This window comes from Haemorhous mexicanus, chromosome 30, assembly GCF_027477595.1.
Source record: "Haemorhous mexicanus isolate bHaeMex1 chromosome 30, bHaeMex1.pri, whole genome shotgun sequence".
In the NCBI taxonomy this organism is placed as follows: Eukaryota; Metazoa; Chordata; class Aves; order Passeriformes; family Fringillidae; genus Haemorhous; species Haemorhous mexicanus.
In genome coordinates, this window is record NC_082370.1 from 2,786,586 (window position 1) to 2,810,074 (window position 23,489).

The 23,489-nt window shown below is 45.6% G+C and overlaps 1 protein-coding gene across 23 annotated transcripts in view; it reads right to left on the reverse strand.

Moving 5' to 3' along the window:
• Positions 1–23,489, reverse strand: part of NSD3 (nuclear receptor binding SET domain protein 3) — a 40,822-nt gene that overhangs the window by 16,623 nt on the left and 710 nt on the right. For 15 of the 23 annotated variants that reach the window (XR_009489730.1, XR_009489731.1, XR_009489733.1 and 12 more), the window contains exons 2-14: positions 17,767–18,488; positions 14,995–15,063; positions 14,376–14,535; positions 13,424–13,578; positions 12,238–12,741; positions 11,341–11,467; positions 8,042–8,142; positions 5,600–5,645; positions 4,943–5,079; positions 4,277–4,405; positions 3,533–3,659; positions 2,370–2,567; positions 858–1,028 (exon numbers count right to left, since the gene is read on the reverse strand). Coding sequence is in view for 20 of the 23 variants with exons in the window: in XM_059870355.1 (XP_059726338.1) it covers positions 858–1,028; positions 2,370–2,567; positions 3,533–3,659; positions 4,277–4,405; positions 4,943–5,079; positions 5,600–5,645; positions 8,042–8,142; positions 11,341–11,467; positions 12,238–12,741; positions 13,424–13,578; positions 14,376–14,535; positions 14,995–15,063; positions 17,767–18,444 (2,602 nt within the window). In the remaining 3 variants the exon portion in view is untranslated. Of the gene's footprint in view, positions 1–857; positions 1,029–2,369; positions 2,568–3,532; positions 3,660–4,276; positions 4,406–4,942; positions 5,080–5,599; positions 5,646–8,041; positions 8,143–11,340; positions 11,468–12,237; positions 12,742–13,423; positions 13,579–14,375; positions 14,536–14,994; positions 15,064–17,766; positions 18,489–19,291; positions 19,460–22,202; positions 22,366–23,489 lie in introns of those variants that run through there. The other 8 variants (XM_059870360.1, XM_059870366.1, XM_059870362.1 and 5 more) reach the window with 6 other exon arrangements.

Sequence of the window (23,489 nt, forward strand, 5' to 3'; positions counted from 1 at the left end):
ATGTGTAACTATTCCTCTGCTCTTGCAAAGTCAAGCCAAACTAAACTTCCACCTGAATGAACACAAATGAAAACAAGTAACTTCAGGATCCAGCTCACTTTCATTTCCCTATTAGTGACTCTCAAAACTGCTGCAGAGACCACAGAAAATATAAACTGCTGGCATTCTGTAGAAAGTATGCATTAGTATTATTCCAACAGAATAATGGTACTTTTGAATCTTGAGACCAAAGTAACTGCTGCACTGACATTTTTTTCAGCTGCTCTCTGGCAGAACCCTGGTGACTGAAGAACCATAAAAGTAACAAGTGGGGAACAAAGTTAAAAAGAAAAAAAAAGAACTCTGACACATGGAAAAGCTCAGCATGAAACCTGCTCATACAGTACTGCTAAAGGTTTTCTTTCAAAGTTCTCAAATGTGAAGGCAGTTATAAATGGAGTTATTCAAGTTCATGAGTGAATCCCACCTTTTAGCCTTAAAACTTAGACAGTTTTAAGTTTGTAGCAGTGAAACAATCTCCTCCTGCTTAATACAGTGATTAACAACACAGCAGCCATTCTCAGCATGAAAAGGCTGGAATGGGGGGATTGGGATCTGCTTTTCCCTACTGGCAGAACAAGTGGGCCTGAGTACCTAGTGCTGCTTCTGGCTATCAAATGGACCAACACAGCAAGCTGAACCTCATAAGAACTGCTGACCAAAATAAAATAAAATTAAATAAAATTACATAAAAAATCCCAGGCAGCATTTAACCCCAGCAAGCCCTAAGGGAGGAGTTCCTCATGAAACACTATTTTTATCACTAAACTACACAAATGACAACAGAACTATAAACAGGGAAAAACCAAGTGTCTCACCTCTTGCACAAACGAAACAAAAGCCTACATTTACAGCTGATGAGGAGTGAGTCCTTTTGGAATGGTTACTACAGATGAGGATGTGGGATGACACAAACAAGCTTCCTGCAGCGATGCAGCCGTCTCCAGAGTGATAGGCCACGGGGCAGCGCAGACATCTCGCCATGCGACCTGCTCAGGAAACAGCAAAGACACCCAGGGCTAGCACCACTCAGCTGCAACACACCCCTGGGGACAGCCAGAGCTCAGGGCAGGACATGGAGTCAGATTCTCATCTCTCACCTCGTCCTGGGGACCCTCACAAACACCACGCAGGTGCAAGAGGTCCTTGCCCCTGGTAAAACACCTCACAAAAGCAGTTAGTTTTTTTGTTCTCTTCTTTTTCTAGTAAATTGCCCAGGTGGGACTTTTTGGCTCCTGTCCAATTAGCTATCCTTAAGTTTGAGGTGAATTCTCTCAGTTCTCTATGAGATGTCTTTTCACCTAATTGAGGAGAGAAACTTCTGGGCTTATTTCCTTTTTAAGGGGACAAAAAATAGTTTTGTCACCCCATCAACAGGGAGCACATTCCTATACAAGACTTTTTGGCTTCTGTGCAATTAGTTATCCTTAAGTTTGAGGTGAAGCCCCCCAAGCCCTGTGAGATGTCTTCATCTAAGTGAGCAGAGAAACCTCGGGGCTTCTTTCCTTTTTAAGGGGACAAAGGATAGTTTTGTCACCCCGTCAACAGGGAGCACATTCCTATACAAGACTTTTTGGCTTCTGTGCAATTAGTTATCCTTAAGTTTGAGGTGAAGCCCCCCAAGTCCTGTGAGATGTCTTCATCTAAGTGAGCAGAGAAACTTCGGGGCTTCTTTCCTTTTTAAGGGGACAAAAAATAGTTTTGTCACCCCATCAACAGGGAGCACATTCCTATACAAGACTTTTTGGCTTCTGTGCAATGAGGTGAAGCCCCCCAGGTCCTGTGAGATGTCTTCACCTAAGTGAGCAGAGAAACCTCGGGGCTTCTTTCCTTTTTAAGGGGACAAAGGATAGTTTTGTCACCCCATCAACAGGGAGCACATTCCTATACAAGACTTTTTGGCTTCTGTGCAATTAGTTATCCTTAAGTTTGAGGTGAAGCCCCCCAGGTCCTGTGAGAAGTCTTCACCTAAGTGAGGAGAGAAACTTCAGGGCTTCTTTCCTTTTTAAGGGGACAAAGGATAGTTTTGTCACCCCATCAACAGGGAGCACATTCCTATACAAGACTTTTTGGCTTCTGTGCAATTAGTTATCCTTAAGTTTGAGGTGAAGCCCCCCAAGCCCTGTGAGATGTCTTCACCTAAGTGAGCAGAGAAACCTCGGGGCTTCTTTCCTTTTTAAGGGGACAAAGGATAGTTTTGTCACTCCTTCAAGGGGACAAAGGATAGTTTTGTCACTCCTTCAAGGGGACAAAGGATAGTTTTGTCACTCCTACAAGGGCACAAAGGACAGTTTTGTCAACAGGGGGCACATGCCTGTGCCTGGCCTCACCTTTGCTGGCTTTGTGCATGTCCTTGTCCATGGAGCAGGCGGTGCAGCAGTGCTGCGGGCAGCGGAAGCCGCGCGACTCGAACAGGGCCGTGGCAAACTTGCGCACACAGGACTCGTGGTAGAACTTCCCACAGGTGCTGACAGAGCAGCGCTTCACGTCCTTGCCAGGCAGCTTGCAGGAAAAGCACGTGTGCTCTCCTTGGAAGAGAAGGAATAAGGAATGCCAACTGTAAAGGCCAACTCTGATGTGGAAACCCAGGGCTCGCAGGAAACCTGTCCCCCAGGAGAGCACTGACTTTGACCCTCATTCATGGAGAAAGTTTCCTGGACTTCAAGATGGACTGGAACCCACAAAAGTGTGAAATAGATTATAGAGAGCAGTGTAGGTGTGCCACTTGATGAGAAATTTAGGTTTTGGGATTTTTAGGATGTTGTGGATGGAAGCAAGATGGAGGACATAGGCTTTCTTCTTCATGCCTCTTCTTCCCTCTTCTCCATGGGTTTGGGTGCATTTTGTAATTGGGCAGAAAAGTCCCCATTGCAGGCTCAGTGGGATCAGTTATTGGGTTAAAAGGGAAAATAATCCAGGTGTCAGTTCTTAATTGGATAGTTTAGTCTTAAAAGCCCTTGTGACAAGGGATTGCTGGCCATTTTGTGCCTTCTAATGAAAAGCTGCCAAACTCACAGCAGTGAGACTGTTTTACTGATCAGAAATAATAAACGCTTGAGTCTGAACATGAACTACTGTCTCAAGCGCCTTCAATCCAGACCTAGAGAAACCCACAACTGAAACCCCCACACTCTGACATACAGATATTGTCCAAACAAATTCTGAAGCCAACAGACTGTGAGCAATACAGGATCCTTCCCACCCAACAGGCTGGGTGGCTATTGTGATCCACAGTAACACTGGAGTGGCTGCTCACATAAAAATCTCTTATTCCAAGTAAAACCCTAAGCAGCTAATTTTTTTTTTTTCTTACAAGGCACTTGCTAAATGGAAAATGAGACTCTGGTCTCAGAGGTTAAAAAAGCAGCAAAACAACCCAAACTTAACGCAGAAACCCTTGGAAAGCACCACCTTGGTTTGCTCTGACCAGAACGTGGCTCTTGAGCAAAGGGGGAAATCCCTCCCAGTTTTCCAGGCACAGGAACACACTCACCATTCTTACACTCGGTGCAGATGAACTTCTCCTCAGGCATGGCCTTCAGGCCGAGACACTCCAGGTGGAACATGCTGCAGCACTCGCCCTCGCAGGCCAGCAGCGACTCGCCAGAGCTCTCACAGATCTGCAACAGGCAGAGAGCTCAGCAGGGAACAGGGCACCCTGACACACCAGGGACTGCCAGGTGCTAAGAGCAGGAACTGCCTGCAATTGCTTCAGAATTAGGGTAAGGCAGGAGAACTGAACCTGGCAAGCCTCAGGGCGAGGACAAACTCAGCACTCACTGCACCTTGCTCTGGGGTAACAAGACAGAGACAGGAGGGGCACCACAGCATCCATCTGCCCTCCTCCCTGTCTCAGGTAACAAGCTGCTCTTGTTCTTCAGGTCCTTTACTACTGACCAGGGAACTGGACAGAACATCCCAGGATTTTATTTTTTTTTTAATACTGAAAAATTCTCACTTTGTCCTATCCTGACCAACCATCTGGAATTTTCAAATGGAACAGAAAATGGCATCTAGTTTTCCTATTCATGCTGGCAGGTATGGATTAGACACCACCTTCCAGCTGCTGAGCTTTCTGGCCTGCAGGATGGCTTAGGAATCATTTAATATGAATCATTTTCAGAGCATAAAAACTCCTAAACATCTGGATATTTTATCTGAGAGGTCAAATTATCAGAACTAACAGAAATAGGAGATACATACTCAGTATCTACCACTTCCCAATATCACCAGTTACCTGACAAACAGTGTCTTTTTTACTTGTTCCAGTTCCTCTCCTGGATAAGCTGGAGTCCACTGACTGCACATCTGAGGCATCAGCATCAGCAGTGGCTGAGGGGCTGTCTGAACGCTTCCCAAAACTGCCCTACAAAGAGGAAAAAACCATGGCTCTCAAACCAGACAATGCCAAACCACAACCACACCGGGAAAAATATTTGTCACTGTTGATCAAAAAAACATTTGGTATGTCTAGAGACACAAAGGTCCTGGAAAGGTGCTGAACTTCACCAGGATGACACAAGTGCTGCCTTCTTGAGATATTTCATCTCTACAAGCCAAACACCACAAAGAGCTCTCTTACTTTTCCAGACACTCTTTGGAGTTACAACAGATACAGCAGCATCTCCCAATTCCCCAAGAATTTCAAACCTTCCACAGAGCAAACCATGATCTAAACCAATGCTTTGCCAGACAAACAGTAAAATTTGCAAGCAAACATTGTATTTTTACAACAAACCAGTGGAGGGGATTAGAACAGACTAGGTTTTATGTTTTCAGACAATGAAATAATGAAAATTTGTAGAAAATAGAGTTCACATATTTAGCAATATTTAGCAATAATCAACTGAAAAGCCTCTTGTACACTGACAGCTTGTTCAGGTTCCTGTGAGAACCAACACACCTTTACCTGCAAATCATTGAGTCCTCTGGAGTCAGAGTCAGACGTGTCCCTGTAGGCTGAGCTGGTCAGTTCCATGTCAGTGGAGGCACGACTTCTCTTCTTTAAGGGTTTACAGGAGTCTGAAATCTCACTGGCACCTTAACACAACATGCTAAAATTAGTTCAATACATGGTCTCAACTCTTTGCTTCAGCTTAATAAAGGAAAGAAAGATGAGGGCTTGGATTCCATTATTTGACTTAAATTTCAGTTTGCAATTTTGTTACTAGTTGAATTCTCCCTGAAAATTAACTGAAAACCAGCTTAGGCAGAGCTTTTGACAAACTTTTTAACATAGTGACATAGTGGAGAAAGGCAATGAACAGTCTCTAGGGGAGGATAAATCCTTAGATTTCCTCTTCATCATCCATCTTTAATTTTGGCTAAGCAGAGACTTTTAAGAAACATCCAGAAGGACTTGGGGGCTTACAGCACATGAACAAACACCATCCTTCCCCCAGCAATGCACGAGGACCAGAACCCCAAACACAGCCTGTCCTCAGGGAAGCTGAGCTCAGCCCTACAGAGCACCAACATCGTGGCTCACATGGAGCAAAGCTGCTGCCCAAGGGCCACAGGCCACCAAGGTCAGCTGAGTTAATTTTCACCTGTCACTCACCTTTCTGCAACCCCGTCTTCACTGCTGCCAGTGGGACAGCTTCAACCTGTTTGAAAGGAAAATCCACAGTTAACACCAGAGGAAAGTTTCTCCCTAGTCCCAAAAAGCAAACAGGTCAGTTCAAGGGGTTAGAATTCAGGTGGGAGCTGCCATCCCCTCCTCAGCCCGAGCCTCCGCGTCCCGCTGGATCCACTCCTGCCTAGGCTGGTGCCCGCAGCCCTGGCAGCCACGGGCCACTAGCCAGGGCCACTAGCCAGGTCCTTCCTCTCTGCCCGGGGGCAGGAAGGTGACAGGAGCGCTGTATCCGTGTCCAGCAGGCAGGAGCGGGGGCCCTTGGGCAGCCACCCCTGGTGCTGTGCAAACCCCACAGCTGTGTGAGCACACGTGCCCCTGGCAGGGCTGGCACTGGGCTAGTGAGGCACAGCGTGGGGCACTCTAGGTGCACTGCAGGTGCTCCCTGCAGCTCCTGCAGCCCTTGCTCCCCGTCTAGAGCTCTGCACGGGCCTGCTCGGGTGCCGTGGTGCAGGGCTCTACACAGCTGGAACTCCAGGGCACAGGCACTTCAGCAGACAAATGCACAAGTTTACAGTCTTGCAAAAGTACTTCCAGTCCTTGACCCTAGGGAGAAGTTTAGGAACTGTTCTGCCAGCACACATGGAAGATGTGGGAATTTGGTGACTGGATAATATTTACAGAAGAAAGCTGTTGCCTAAAATCCTGTTTTCAAGGTTAAGAATTACAAGTTATTGCTTTGCAATGTGGTTACATATGCATGGAGAAACACATTTAGTAAATATTTAAGGATTATTCTATAATTTTTTTAAAAAATATTTTATTTTGTTGTACAATAGGTAAAAACATACAGTAGAAGGATTTGTATAGGATACATTTTGTAATACAAATATAAAATCTAAACAATCACTTTTATTTCTCCACTAGTCACTGTAACAGTAGCATCAACATTTTGTTTTTCCCATTAGTTGTACTCGTTCCAGTTATAATTTTATACCAAGTTGTTGCAGACTAACTGGGGAATCAAGAAAACTTGACTTTGGGTAACAAATATTGTTGCATAATTGTAAGAAGTTAGTAAGTTTTCTTTTTTAAAATTTAACTTAATACATTCAAGGTTTTGCGCATTACAGTGCCCCTGGGTTTCACTTTAGTCAGATACTTCTCCTGAGAAAAGCACTTTAATTCATGTCCACAGACTGAGTCAGCCAGGTAAGAGAAGCACATGAAGCTACCTGGCATCCATGAAGTTCATCTTGTTGGTTCTTATACCTTTGTTAAATTAAGAAACCTTCACAAACATAAAACATCTCTTTTGAAAGAGGGAGGCTGCGACAGCTCGTGCCAAGAGGCTCCACGCTCCACATCAGGTGTCACACACCCAACACTTGAATTGCTTTAAAGTTTCAGCAAGAAACTGCCTCGAGCTGGAGCACTCCTCTGCTGCACAGCAGTGCAGAAATGCTGCAGCATCAAAGGAAAAATAAGGAGAAAAACCCCCAAAAAAGCAACTGAGTTCACTTTCAGTCTCTGAAGTGAAGGAAGTGCAAAACAAAGCGCAAAGGGCAAAGAATAAATTAAAGAGATAAAAATATTTTTTTCCCCTTTCCCATATAAATCTTCATCCTGACTGTCCCTTTTTAAAAATTCTCACTGGGAAAATCTAAACTATGAAACATATATGTAAAATTCTCAGCTTTCAGACAGAGGCCCTTGAAGCGGGAAAAATCAACCATGCAAGGAGAAGAACCAACAACTTTGACAAACTTGTTTAAAGTGTATGCAGGTTTTAGTATTTCTGTCCATCCACTGCACTCTCCTACTCAATTCCACGCAGAAATTTTTGATCATTAAAATTTTCTTAAAGCAACAACATTTGTCTGTCTGACATCCAGATTAAAGGAATGCCCTGTACACGTTAGAACTATTTCAGGAAAAAATGGTATATCCCAGAACTGTTTTGCTGATGACTGCCAACATGAAAGTCTGACTATTCATCTTTAAGTGAAATCATTCTTGAAGTCCATTTTCAGAAGTGGTCAAATTAATCACTCTAACTTCATTTGAAAAACAAAGCCTCAACATAAACCAGCAGCTAAATCAAGAGCCAAAGGAAGGAACCTGGTGGCAATTCCATCCAAGAGAAATCACTGAAACAAACCCATTTTGCTCAGAACAGAAATCTCAAAGGAAACATGGCAGGTTCTTTAGGAGTCATCCATCACTGCGTGCCCACTTCCATAGCCTGACTGATACTGAGAAGATGCCAGTAGCAGAGTCACAGCAATGGCATTGACAGGGGGATTTCATGGAGGATAGTCCAAACCGAAACCCGATGGGGAAAAATGGAGAAAAATAAAAAGGCACCAATATAAGCCACAACATTTATGAATACAATATATTTTAACTCTCTACATGGAGGAAGCCAACCTGCTCCTTTTTGATCTTCTTCTTTGGCACAACTTCAGTGGATTTCTCAGACTCGGAGCGGGTTCGAATCGATCTTCTCTGTTGCTTCTTTTCTACAGAACCTGAGGAAGGAAAAAGGTTTCCATTATATGATTCCTTGTATTTCTGAGGTACAGCAAGATGTGCAACACCAAACCAAGAGGTAAAGGAACGAAACCAAGACTTTGTCCTCTTTTGAATGTTTTATTTTTAAATTCAGTTCCAAGCTATTGACCAGCTGGTGCTGTGGCTGCAGACACACATTCTGATTCCAGAGATCAGCTTCAGAAAACAAACACAAGTAACAGGCTGGAACAAAAGGCTGGAATTCAGATTAGGCAAACAGATTTCCATAATCCATAACACACCTCTCTGGCATGGTCTTCACCTGGGTAATTCTGAACCAAACAGTCCATCTTTGGTGTTTTGGGAAGGTAGCCACAACCAACTCCTTGAACAAAAACAAACTAGAAATTTCAGACGCAAAGCACAGCTTCAGGATTTCCTCCAAAATGCCAGATCTGTGTCGCCCTCTGTGGGGTGATGGCCTCTGTCACATAACTACAGCCAGTCCCACCCTGTACCACCTGCAGCCACACCAGACCTCAATGCTCACCTGCAAGTTTTGAGGTGAAGAAAAACTCAGCACAAACGGAGGCATCAACCATGATGTGTTACCATCATTAATGAATGTGAAAAACAAGTTTTTAAAAGCATTAGCATAGAAAACAAACTCAGATTAATGAAGGTTACTGTGACATTTCAAGAGATGAAGAGGGAGCTACTGGGGTTTGGCAACTAAGGCTGGCAAAATCAAAAGACCTTTCTATGCTCCAGCACCTCCCAAACAGGCACATCGAGAACCATGGACCCAACACCATGGGCAGCTGTTGGAACAAGCACAACACCTGGAGCTGACAAAACTGGCACCTGAGCACTTACAATGAGCTGCTGGGAAGCATTATGCTGGGTTTTCAGTCTGGGAGGTTTCACCTGAACAAGACACAACTGGGAAATACTTTGTTTTCTTCCAAGCAAAACTGCAAACTCTGGGGAGCTGACTGTGTCAGATGGATGCAGTTAGGAGCTGTAAACCTGCCTGGTCTTGTCAGAAGATCAAGTACCTAGAGACACACACGGGCTTGAACCAGACTGAAAGATAGCCTTGCAAAAGGAATTCAGAGAAAAAAAAAAAAGAAAACTCCTCTTGATACATTGGATAGCGTTTTTCCCAAGGCTGCATGGCTTGGGAATGCTTCAGTAAGTAAACTACACAGCTGGAAAAGTTATCATGTTACAATAACTGGATTTCTGAGGGAAAAAATTGTTTTTCTTAGAGGGAAAAAACTTTTACAGCGTATTAATTAATGAATAATAGCAATTAGTTGTTAATAATTTAGAAATCAATGACTGAGGTCAACATCCATCATGTCTGTCCATGTGTAACTTCTGGTTAGGCCCCATCCCTTGAGGAACTCGCACAGCAGCAGTGGGTCTCCACATCAGAGCTGGGGAATACCTTTTGTCACTTTGCTGTGTGACCAAAATCCCCTGAAGCAGCTTCAGGTAAACATGAGCAGATGGGACCAACAGTTACTTTAAGCAAGAATGGATTTTCTCCCTGTGCTGCCCCGCTGAAGCCAAGGAGGATCAAGCCCTGGATCAGAGAATTCCAGAACCAGAGTGTCTAATGTTGGCTGACAGCAACACTGACCACTGCAATGGGCACTTTCTCTTCTTCCTGCTCTCCAAGGATCCAGTCATCACCTTCACAATGCTCCCATCCCATCTTCAGGTATATTTTCATCCAATGGACAGATGTTGGACCAGCCCTCCACCTTGCTGGAGATAAATCCTAGTTCAGTGTCTGCAGGCCAGAGGCACCAGGGATTCTCAGGGCTGCTCTTGCAGTAGCAGGTTTCAAGTAAGGGAATTATCTTTCCAGCATTATTGAATTCTGTGTATCTAACTGCAGGTTAGCAATAAGGACTCCCAAAGTCAGTCTGGGAAATACTTTACCGTAAAGGGATTCTGAAGTTCCACTGACCTTACATTTGAAAAAAGGACTTGGCAGTTATGTTCCACAAGAGGGGACCAATAACTGGACTTTGGAAATGGCTTTGAGAGTGACTGGAGTGTGCACTGCAGGTAAGCTCAGGCACTTACAGGGTGTTAGCAGGTGGAGTGTTACGTATCCAAAAAGCCTAAGAAAATGAAAAAAGAGAGGCTCAGAATTCTCACCCCCTACATCTGAGGAGCCAAAGGGAAGCTGAAGCCTTTAGATCCCAGGTGAGAGAAGCAGAACGGCGATGGCCTCTCCTGCTGCAAGGCAATTCAAGGAGCCACAGCAACCACAGCTGGAAAGAACCACCACTGTCAACAGCAGGGGAATCCCCCCTGACAGCAGGAAATCTGAGTGCTGCAGTCCCAAACACTCCATAAACCAGCAAATAACCCTGCCTAAAGCCATCACACAGACAGAACCTGAAATGTGTTTGCAGAGGACTCATGGATGCTGACCACTGAGATTTCTGACTCTGGTTCTCATCTGTTTCATGTTTGGAAAGGGAGAAATAATTAAATAGATGGACAGTTAAAGCAGAAGTGACACCTGGCAACATTATGAGATTCAAACAGCTAATTCAAGGTTTTCCCATTTCAGGCCCAAGTTCCATTATTTGCTTCAGTGGTTCTTCTCCCCCAGACCTGATAGTTCAAAACTCACTGCTTTATGATGTAACCCCTGAGATGGCTTCAGAAGGCAAGCACCACCTCATTTGGATGGAGTTAGCTGAAGCAGTTTTTAAAAAATCCCTGGTTTTGACAGGTCATGCAAAAACTCAACAACAAAGCCTAGGGAGTCTCCATCTCGAATCAGACATTCCCTACTGAAATGTGCCACTTCCTGACTCTTTTTGCTCTCATGACAGCTCTGGTATTTTCCATTTGGGACCAAAAGTCGTGGCAATACCCTGCTAACACACATCCACTGGGTTGTCTTCTAAACCAACTTTCCATTGCTCTGCACAGGACATCATCCCTCGAGTATGCTGCCTCAGGCTGTAAGTTGCAGACACAAAGTTCAGAGGCCAAACCACCAATCCCACCCACAGCCATGCTGTGTATGCTGGCTCACATGTGTGACATCAGCCATGCTCATTACAATTACTATGTGAACAGAAAGATGTTAATAATTCTTAAGTAATGAGAAAATGCTGGGTTTGATATTTGAATTCTCATGCTGCAGGCTCAGGTTCAGAGCAGGATTGCAGTTTCCCTACCTGCTGCCCCAGAAGTTGTCTCAGGAGAGGACGCGTTTTGCACCACTGCCTTCTCACTTCTCTGAGCTGACGAAGAATTAAGTTTCTCTTGTCCTTTGACACTTATTTCTGTTTTGTTACCAACCCCCTTGAAAAGAAAAAAGGAAAAGATTGTCTTTCCCTGTTACAAAGGTGTGCTGCTACCAGGTAACAGGCCTGCCCCTGAATCTCAGAACAGAAACAATCAATGCTCTCCAACCCAACACATAGACAGGATTAATCTACTACGGAGCTGCTTCCCTGCACAACTTTCCACCCCTCTCAATCTCCCCTCACACACAAGGAAAAAATAATTCCAGTGACTTTTCTAAACATTACCTTCTCTATAGGGCTTAGGATGAAATAAACACTCTCCAGGTAGAGAGGCAGAAGAAGGAGGCAGAGAAATAGTCCTAAGCCTTTTCCTTACACTGACTGTGGGAAGCTGCTGTGCACCTGAAGGAAGCTCAGAGGCAGAACTCAATTTCAAAGTCTGTCACACAAAATGTAGTTATTACTTTTTAGTACATTAGTAACAGTTTTGTTATCTGTTTCCCACAAAACCACTGATTTTATCAATAATTTTTGGACTATTTCAACTAGGAAGCTGAAGATATTTAATATATTTAATGTGTTACAAACAAAAATATGGTCATCTGTAGGGAGCTGCTCTGCCACCAACAAAACACTTGCTGCCAGAGCAGCACTGAACGTGGGGTTCAGTGCACAGAAAGATTTTATTGTCACATCTGTCTGCTAATCTCTCCAATGAAAGGAACATGGGTGGTGAAAGCTTGGTGGACACAGCTCAAGCTCCCCTGTAAGGCAGGCTCAGGCTAACTCAGGAGCAAAAGAGGGGTCAGTGCACCAAGCACGTACCTTAGTGGAATAAACAAATTGATCGATGAGTTTTCCATCGCCAGCAGCATTCTGAAGGGCAAAAACCTGTTCAATTTTAACAACCGGAGACATGTTACACTTTTGCAGATCCAGGTTGTGCATGGTGATCGAAGCTGGCAGGGACTTCCTAGCTGCAGCTGTTTTCCAGGCGATTTTCACGGGTGGAGCCTCCTCCTCCTCCAGGCTGGAGTGCCTGCGCTGGCCCTGCCGGCGCTCGCCGTGGCAAGGCGAGGAGCCGGCGGCCGCGCTGCCGTGCTCCGGCTGCGAGCTCGGCGCCGCCTTCGGCCGCCGGTTCTTCTTGGCCTCCGATTTGGAAGCAGCAGTCTTTTTGGCTTTGGCCAAAGCCTCCTCTGGCTCTTGGTCTACGTAAATGAAGGTGTACTGTTCTATCCTCTCTTCCCGGGTCATTTTCAGCGCCTTCTCGGCGTGGGCAATGCCAATGTCCCACTGAGCTCGCTCCCTCTGCGGCCGCGGCTTGCGAATCTTAGGGGACAAGACAAGCAGTTGGTTACACTGAAGATTTTGCCATTACAGCACTTAAAACACAACCCTGAGGGTCTCTGCATCTCTCAGGCAGCAGATTGCAGTCTGCTCTCCATTTACAGGGTATTTTTGACACTGAATGTATATTGCCACATTCTCTTCATAGAGAAAAGCAAGGCACAATTTTTCCCAAGAATATTTCTGAGATCCACGTTCTCTGGACCTCAGAAAAAGAGAAAGCACAATTCTTATTACTTGCTGTGCCTGTGTTGTGCCAAAGTAGAATGCAATATAGAGACTGTATATCCACAGTGGAGATGTTTTATTTCCTTGGCCTATTAGGGCTGAGAAAGTGTGTGTGTCCGGACTGTCTGCTGACAGTCATGAAGCAATCAAGAGAGAAGTGCAGTTCTTTGCAAAGTAAGTGCTTGGCAGATTCAGTTTAGATGAAATGTATATAGTGTAGTATAATAAAGTAATTAATTAACCTTCTAATAAGTTAAAGTCAGATACATCATTCTCTCCCCCTCGTCAGAGTCGTCCTTTACTTCAATAAATGTAGACACGGAATACTCTGCTGGTGAGATGCAGCCAGTCTTTCTCAAGGCAAAGCCCTGAAGACTTCCAGACCTGCCCCAGAGCGTGTCCCTTACAGAGCTGATCCCCCCAGTGCCCCCTGTACCTTCTGTTTCTCAGAGTGGTTGCTGGCTTGCTTGGCTGCCTCAGCCAGTAACTGCTCGTACTGTTTGTGCCCTTGGTACTCCCGGACGCGCTTCTCGTGCACCCAGGCCCGCTCTGGCTGGTTGCTGAAGAACTGTACATGGTATTCCCGGGCACCTGAAAGGGCAAAAACCTCTCAGGAGTTGTACCAACACTGCTCTGTTCAGCTCACACCTTCCTCCTCCCCAGTGCTTCCTTCCTGCAAGTGGAGGTACCTGGCCCAGGTGCAGAAATACAACAGGCCAGATCCAGAACAGTTTGGGATGGATGCTTGTTATCATGATATTGTCTGAAAAATCCCTTTGCTAAGGATTTTCTCCTGAGAAGCCTCAGAAAAGAAATGTAAACAATAATTGTCTGCTTGGAATGCAGTTTGGAAGTTGCTTACCAACAGGTGAATCTTTGGTTCCATGTGAATTGTTTTTAATTTAATAACCAATTACATCCAGCTGTGTTGTACTCTGAGTCGGTCACAAGTTTTTATTACCGTTCTTGTTCCAGCCTTCTGATGTCTCCTTTCTCTTTCTTTAGTATAGTTTTAGTATGTCTTTTTCTTTTAATATAATATTATATCATAATATAATAAATCAGCCTTCTGAGAACTTGGAGTCAATTCTCATCTCTCACCTCGTCCTGGGGACCCTCAACACAACAACAAATGCCCAGGACACCCTGCCCACAATGGACTCTCCCAGTGACTTGAGAAAAGCAGAAACACCTGTGCACCAGCCTATTCCCACAGTGCCACCTGCAGAGGTCACGTCCCAGGTGCCAGTTCTGTGTGTGCCAGGACTGTCCTGTTCAGCACACACACAGCAGAATTCACCCCACAGAGGCAGTTTAGAATGAGGATATTTTTAAAAACAGAACAGCTACAGACACCTGATACTCTGGCAAAGAGCTTCCTCCCTTACCTCTTGTATTAATTTTGGTATGCACGTCAAGCTGTGGATCACAGGACACCATGCAAGGCCACCATGGGTACGTCCCCACCTTGGACCAAACCAGATCCCCAACCTGGAACTTGACATCATGGGTGACCTGTGTTGGAAGGGATGGCACGAGCTGCTGGACCTGCAAAGGAAACACCAGATTAAAGCCACAGGAGAGGATTTAGAGCACTTGGAGATGCACACGCCATCCACAGGGACTTGTTGTTGTTCTCTCAGATATCCCTGAGGTTTGATAATCCAAGATGAGAAAAACATTTCTTAGAAACGTGAAAGAAAGGAGCTGCATGCAGCTGGGGTTTATGTAACATCATCACTGACAAACAGAGACACAAAAGAGCAACTGCCACCCCCCCCCCCCCAAAAAAAAGGATTCTGCTTCCTAAGTTGGTTAGAAATACTGCTTTTAGGATAAAATAGAGCAATAAATCCAGTACAATAAGAGATGCATTGATGCAGTAATGAGAGTAATAAGAGTTTAAAAGAAATGACAACTGATTTATCAGATAAATTAAAGAAGAAACAGTCCAAAAATAGTGACATTCTCCGAGTTGCAAAAGTGTTAATTGGTGCATGTACTAACCGGGGCTTCCTCCAGCACTGCATCTTCTCTTGGTCTCTCAGAGAGTGTGCTAAGCCTCTCATTTGGTCTCTAAGAAATGGGTAACAATGAAGAGAAAAAAGGAAAACAACACTTACTGTAAGGGGACAGTAAAACAACAGAAGATAATAGTGAAACCAGGCAGAAAAAAATAATTTACAGAGAGAAAGGCAACCATGAACCCAGAAAACGTGAATATGACTATTCCTCGTACCCAATTAACATAGTAACATCACAATAAAGAAATACCTGGTTTCCCCTATTTACATTACTATCACACCTAAATATAACTATGCTCTCCTGTAACAGATGACAGAAGAACACACATTCAGAAACAGCAAATCCAAGTAACTTTTCACCTAAAATAACACACAATTTCCAAAAACCAGAGAACCCCATGTGAGGATATCCACAGCGATGTGGTGAGTCTCACTGTGCACCAGTTATTTGCAAGAACTGCAGTACATAAATTGTGCTAAATATACAACATGATCATTGTAAAATCGATGTTATATTGCATAGAGTTGACAAATATATTTGGAGGATCAAAAGTCCATAACACAGAGCAAAATTAGCCCTGACCAGAAGCTGACACTGACGTGGGGTGGCCATGCCAGTGGGTGTGAGGGACAGGGGCTGAGGTAAGGGTGAGCTGGAACTACCTCAGGAGACAAATGCCACACACTTGCTTTTCCTGCAGCACAGAAGTCAAAGGACTCAAAGAGCAGCAGAAGGAGTAGTCAGACACAAGCAGTGAGGAACTAATAATGCTGAGGACCCTGTTGAAGCCAGGCCACTCCAAGCACAGATCCCACATCAGTCCTGCTGTGTGCTCCAGAGAACTGGGGACACAAGGAAAGGGACAGAGCAGCTCAGGTCAGGGGGGGCACAGCCCAGTGTCTCATCTGGAGCTGTCTGTACACAACCTCCATTTGACACTAACCACATTGCTATTTGCTGGGCAGTTCTTCCTCCCTGCACAGCAGGAAGCACAGCACTGACTCCTGCCCCTCTTTAGCTCCAGGGAGTTAGTGAAACCTCCCCTCTGCCAGGAAAGTCGAGCTGGGTTCACAGGCTGCAAACTTCCAGCTCCTCACAGAACACAACTACTGAGCAGAGAGGCTGATTCTCAAAACAAGGATTCAGAGCTTGATGTTCACCAGTGTTTTCAAAATGTTTCCATTTTAAATCAGCCTCTCCAGTATGGGCATCCCCTCAGAGTCAGTGGATTTCCTCTGAAATTACAGCATCAGAATAAGGAACAACTTGTGACCATCTGACTTGCCACAGCCTCGCTGAGTGCAAAACTATAAAACAACCACAGCTGTACCAAAAGTTGTTTGTTTCTATGAAGATGATCCCAAGTCAAAAGTCTCACACCATTAACACTGAAGATGACAAAAGTGTACATGAAGATGAAATTGTGCAGTGGAAAGCAAAATGATGAGACAACGGACCTGAGACTGCCCTGGCAAACTCATACTGAGAACCACCAGCAGAAAATCCTGCCCCTGTCAGAGCAGGCCATGTCTGAAACAGGGCTGGGTTACATGAAACATTGATTGCAACACCACCTTTAGAAAGAAAAATGAAAGCAACAAGGAAGACAATAGCAAGACCAAGATTTCTGGTGAACTCTGGATGACACACATGACTAGGAGCTTGGAATTCAAGATGCAAGGTTTTAGTTCAGTCTGTGAGAGACAGAAGATTCCATTCTCATGGTAAGCAGGTAACAGAGCCAGAGGGACAGGCACAGCTGAGGCTCCAGGAGTAGAACAGGAGTCACTGGTAAGAGGGGAAACAAACGGACAGGCTGATGTGGGGGTGATGGAGTCAGGTCAGAAAGCAGGTACAGTGCAAGAGAGACACTGCTCAGGGAGTGCCAGCAGGACACAGCAGCTCCTACAGCCTCACAGGGGCCCCAGCACCTCCCTGCAGCACAGAACCCACTCTACCAGATCAGAGCTGGTGCCTGCAGGACAGGATCTTCTCCCTGAGAACAGCAAGCACCAAGGGCTTTCACAGGCCTGACAACAAACTCAGCTACGTTCTGTAACAGCCCAGCCTGTGCTGGGCAATTTCTGTCCCTGCCAGAAATGGCAACTTCCCCATTCCTGACACTTACAAGCCTCTCTGCCACCTATTCCCTCAAACTGGGAGAGGCAGAAACCAGCACCACAGAGGTGGAAGGAACAAGCACTAGAAAACGAAACACAAGTACTGGAGTGGCTTATGAAACTGAAAGAAAAAGAATGAGAGGGCACCAAGGTAATCTGGGTCTTTGTTTCCCAGAATCTCAGTTAACACCACCTGATGTACATCCTCTGGATATGAACAATGTGGTACAAGATTAATTAATGTTTCACTGCTGAATACCCCAAGGAACCTCACTTTCCACTCAACAATCTAGCACTCTTTTGAGAGGCAATACAAGAATGTGTGAGCTTTCATCCAGAAGTTCCATCTTCAACACTGGCCAGAGCGTAGCAAACTCTAACCATGTTATAACACTAAATAATATTTAAAACCAATATATAACCTTTTCTAAAATTTGTTTTTCACATGAGCCTTTAAACCGACATTGTGTTACCTACAGACACAGCTCCTGGCAACCTCATCCTGAGGCTCTGACGAGTAACTAAAGCCCGGTGACTCAGCGTGCACACAGCCAGAACAAGGACAAACCCTGCTGGACACGCTCTCCATCAACAATACCAGGTGTACAGATGGCTGAATTACCATTCCACTTACATTTTGCTCCTCTGGTTCTAATTTTGGAATTTTGTGTGACTTGCGCTCTTCCGACCTGGAAGAGTCATGCTTGCTACTTTTTTTCCTTTTCTCTTTCCTCCCTTCATGTTTTGCCTTAGCGTACTCCCTCGCTTGGACTTCATTCAACAGGTCCCCACACAGGGAGGACTCAAACAATTCCCTGCCGTTCTGGATAGTTTTGGTTATTTTCAGTTTGATCTCTGGTGAGCCAGTCTTCTTTGGAATCCCCACTTGTGGAGGCGGTGGCGGAGGTGGCGGCTGGGGAGGAGGGGAAGGTTTCTCCACCACTTCCTGCGGCCTGGCGTTGCTGTTCTCCAGCTGGTAATACTCCGGGGGGCTGAAGTTCCTGCCCGTCCCGAAGCCGTTGGCAGATCCGTTGGGATACTGAGGGTACCCCTGGTACTTGCCCTGGGGCTCGTACATGCTGATGGCCGGGGGGTAGCCGTTGGTGAGGGGGGGCAGCTCCTCGGATGGCGTGGGGTACTGGAAGCCTTGCTGCAGCGCGGCCTCGTACGGCGTCCGGCCCCCATCCTCGGCAATGTCACTGCTGCCATCAAAGGCCTCCTCTTGGCGGATGTTGGCCGAGTCAATGAGTTGAGGTGGTTGCTGAATTGTGTTTCCCATGATCCCTTGCATGAAAGAGAAAGAGAAATCCATTGTTCTGCTCCAGCATCCTTAGCTTTCCCTTTTTCTCATAGGGCCTAGAGGCAGGGGAAGGGAAATAAGAAGTCAGTGTAAATTAAAAACAGTAATTAAGCAAATTAAACAGTTGAGGAAAAAAGGGATCTCAAGAACGATTTCCCCCTCTCTATTCAGCAGACACCCTTGTGTGGATTTAGAGAGGACTGTTGTTACTGAGCCTTTACAAAAGGCTACTAGCATGTCTTTCATATGGCAAATTTCTTCTTTTCCAAGACGTTTCAAAAAATATCAGAAGCACCTATGAGCGTTTAAGAACTATAAGCCCCAGTATTTCAAAGTCAGAGTAATGGTGCCAAACTCCCCAGCACTCTCTACAGCCTTCTCAGTCATGCCCTAGGAAGGGTTTATTCCAGCCTGAAGCAGCTGGACAGCATTTCATCCTGCAGCAGATAAGAGATACCAAGTTGTCCTGACACAGTCACTGTAAACTGCACAAGCCAGGAACACCACAGAAAGACAAACAGAGAAACATCTTCTCCTCCTCCCTCCCCACCTCCTTGCCAAAATTCGAGACATGAGCAGCCTTTGGGAAAGCCATAGGATGCTCTGAACAAGAGCACAATGAAAACAAGTGGGTCATTCCACCTTGGCCACTGGGAAACCAGTGCCCTGCAGCAGCCTCAGATGGAGCTTCCCAACCTCCTCCCTCTCCAGAAAAGCAGGGTACAGTTTGCATGCACTGGCTCCCAGCAGCTGTGTGAGGAGGGTTATTCTCCTGCCCCTCACACCTAATTTCAATATTAAGCACTGCACGGTTCAGAGCCTCAGCATCAACAGACCCCCAAACCCAGAGGTTACTCACTGAATGAGATTCCACACCTTCAACTTTCCAGTGCATACTGAAACACCACAATCAGACTCAATCAAAGTTAGACTTCCAAAACTCAACTGCAGGCTCAGAGAAGGCTTTGGCATTCACGTAAGCAGCTCAATGTTCAACAAGAAGCAACACACAGTGAGCTGACCTGACCTGCAGGTAAGAAACACCAGTTTCATTCCCACAGGGTTAGTTCAGTCCTTCCAAAGCAAACATAGCCCCATGGTATTTGTTCTGCCTGTGTGGGCACACAGGAGGGTTACTGTGCCCTTTTGGTCTGGGTTAGAAACGACATTAATGCATTCCACAGACACTTCTTCTAAAGGAAACCTCCACTAAACCCTGCCCACATGCAATTCTCACCCTCCCAGAGCTGTGCATCTCAGTACCTTAGAGCTTTCCTAACACTGAGAACTTCCCTCCTCTAAGACTTCAAAAAGTAACTGAAGTTCCAACAGGAATTTGTGCTGGATGTTTTGGGGTGATGTTTTTCGATGATCTTCACACTTTGATTAAATTGATGTTTGTCCTCATCTTCACTGTCTGTGAGATTGACTTGGGCACGTTTGTCACTGTAATTAAGCAACTCAGGGCAATAACAGCACAAGGCTCTGCAGCACAATTTTCTCTTTGCAGGAACTTTTAAACCTTGGGGCCATGAAACCATCCCTTCCTCCACAGCTCTGCACATCAGCCAGCAAACCAACACAGGCAGCACCGTCAGGGGCAGCAGATCTGAGGAGCAGCACTGGCATTGCACAGCAAGGTCAAAAGCCCCAACCCACCCCAGTTCTGGGAAGAGGAAGTGGGACTGTTTGTACAATTTACCACTGAATTGTTACTTTCCATCTGCCAAACCGAAGAGCAAACAGTAGATTCTCACACTAGGCTGGGTTTTATTTTTTACTAAAACCAGGTTCAATCTTCTGAATACTTATTAAAAACTCTTGGGAAGCTGTGGCAGCACTTCAGGAACATCCACAGCTGGGAGGGCACAGTCCCAGCTGCCAATGCAGCTCCCAGAGGCTCTGCAGAGGTGGCTGCCCTTGTGCTTTGTTTTGCTACATGACAGAAGTGTGGATTAATGAACTTTAAAGCACTGCATTTACACTGGATTTAGGAGCCACCAGTTAAAGGAGAGTGTTATGATTTTGTTTTGTCATTTGTTCCAGAGCTCACCTGGGTCACTCAGCCTGTGCTGCACAGCTGGGACACCCCATCCCAAACTGGTTCCTCAGGAGCTCTGTGCAGGCTGAGAACCAGGGGCAGGGCTCCACAAACTGCCCCAGCAGCCCCAAAGCACCAAGGCTGTTCTCTGCCCCCCACAGCACTGACATCTCTGCCACCTCCTCACTGCCATCACTGTTAACACAGCCAGACTTTCCCACTCTCCTTGCCCAAAATTCTGCCCCACATGCTGCCCAGTGAAGTGGCACCTGAGCAGGATTACAGTGAGAGGACAGGCCCTAGAGTGACCCACAAAAACAGGACACAATGAGGAACCCTGAACACACAGGAATCTCAACAGCCAAACCCAAGCAAGGATCACTTTGTGTATGTCCCTCCTAAGCACTAATGTGAAGAACACTCCACTGTCACCACAGAGAGCTGTCCCTGCCACACAGCAACACCACCCAGACCACAGAACAACGGGATTTCCAGCTGATCTTGCAGAAAAGTATTCCAGAATAAATTCTTCTCACTATGCCAGTGATTACTCCATGAACCCACCATGTCAGCCTCCTGTGAACTGTACAGTTTGGCTTTCAAACATGACCCATAACAGATCCTGCACTGATACAACACTGGAGATGAACAGATAAAGAAACAGTTTCATCACTTCAAGGTTTATAGGAAATGGACACTTCAGAGCTGCAAACAACTTGAAAACAACAATGAAACAATTTGAAATTAACACTTTCAAAAGTACAACTGTATTTCCTAATGAGAATGTTTCCTCTTTGGAGGTGAGAATCCCCCATTCTGCTCAAGTCCTCCCCCAGGACAGACTGGGACACAGGGCCATTTACAAACACTGAGACTTGACACACCTTCAGTAAATATTTTCCTGTCCTCCATGGGAGAGTCCCAATTCAAAGGAACAGAGGAAAAGGTAAATGGAAAAATATAAGCAGCACAGAATCCTTAAGTGAACACTGTTAGTTTCAGTTCCCATCCCAAGCTTCTCAGCTCAACTGAGCACAACTCAAAAAACCAGTTCTATTCCAAGAATGAGTGCTCAGTGAGGGGAAGGTTTTGCAGAGATTATGGATCCCTCCAGGTTCAGCTTCTCACCAACAATTCCACTTACCTAAAACCAGTTTTAGTATTTTTCAACTTTGCTTTCAGAAAACAAGACTTGAAGTTCTCAAACCTTGCTTCCATGCTGCATCGGACTAAACAACAACTGATCTCAGATTATCAAACAACTCCAATCCTGTGTGATCCCAGCTTTTCTTATTCCCAATCTCTAGGTCTGGCTGAGACTGGCTATGGCCACAGCAGGGAGAAACACAACAGCTACTGATGGAAGTCCAGCATACACACATTTTAAACAGAGCTCTCACCAAACCTTTTCCCTCCCTTTTCTGTTGACAATGCCCAACTAGGGCTAGTGCAGTCAGAGGTGAGGTGTTTTTTGGATGGAAGGTGTGTGTTGTGAGGCAGGAGCTGGCCTGCTGGCTCCTAAGGGAGCTGGAAGCACTGCTGTGAGTCAGACGTGTGTGCTCAGAATGGTGTCACTGCCTCGTCACCCTGAGCTGGCCTTTCTATCACCAGCCTCAAAAGCAGAAGTTCCAGGATATCTTAATGTCCAAATACCACCCAGTTCCTGTCCACACAGACCTAAACCAGAGAGATGCAAACCTCTGCTCACATCCTACCAACCCCTCCTTACCCCAGAGATGTTTACTGCCATTTCCTGTGCTGCTTCACCCCAAAGGATCCAAGCTGCACTGCTGCTGCTCTCCTCAGGCACCCCACCAACACAGCAACTGCTCCCAGGAGCTGCTCACTGCTGCAGGTGTCTGACTGACAGACAGACAGAGCTGCCTGGCTGGACAGGCTGGGTGTCTGAAGTGATGCAATCACTCCTGACCTCTCAAACCCCTAAGCCTGCAGTTCATACACACCTCACTCTCACACCTCTCTGCAGTTCACACCCTGCACCTCACTCCTCCCCTGAGCTGAGCACACCCACTGCTCCCAGTCACATTAACCACGACCCAGAGGGCCACCTCTGCCACCTGGAACATCATCCCAGCGGGTCAGAACTGTATGAACTGCAGAGAGAAATAAAACAATTGTTCCTACTAATCCCTGCATTCAGTCTGTGCAATCTGCTTTGTCCCATCCTTCTCTGCATGCCCTTAACAAATCCCCCAGACAAAGCTCTGTTTGCACACATTAAGACAATGCCAAATTTTCACCTGCACCTGAGTCTTTAACAGGAAACCCACAGCCTGTGGATTTTTCCTGACTCCAGCTGGACTGAGCTGTTCCTCCTGGCAGACACCAGCGGTGAATCAGAGGCCTCTTGACAAACTTTAAAGCATGAGGTGAGGCTGCTTCCCCGTGCACCTTTGTAAAGGTGTTTTGTATTTGGTTTCTGAATGCCAGAAAAAACAGTCACGTCTGTAACTGAGCTAGATAAGGGCATTTGGATGAAGTTTCCCACGGTGATGTGGAAAGAAACAACTTGGGCAGCAGAGAAAAGTGGTTTGTCTGAAAAAAGAGCTCAGAGACTCATTTGTTTTGAGAGCCATGGGATTCAAATGGAAAACATGGAGCAAAAACTCTGAATCCTCAGGAAAAGTCATGGGCTAATACTGCTATGAAGCCAGAAATCAGGTATCACAGCCAGGGTAAGAACCACAACGCATCTCACACAAACCTCCTCAAACTCAGGCAAAGCAGTGAAACTGGAAAATATAAAATATGTTTGTATTAAAACAAAACATACAGTCTTTGACCACCATCCTTCACTCTTACCCTGCACCTTCATAAGGCACATGTTCAGGCTTTGGAGCAAAATCCTTCCAAGCAGTTAACAAAAATAATAATAATAAAAAAATACATATATAACTACCAAAGCATTCACTGTGCATTTCTGCAAAAGGTCACTGAAAGACTTGAACAGCCATCAAAACACGCTAGTTTTCCCATCAACTATAACTACTGGCTA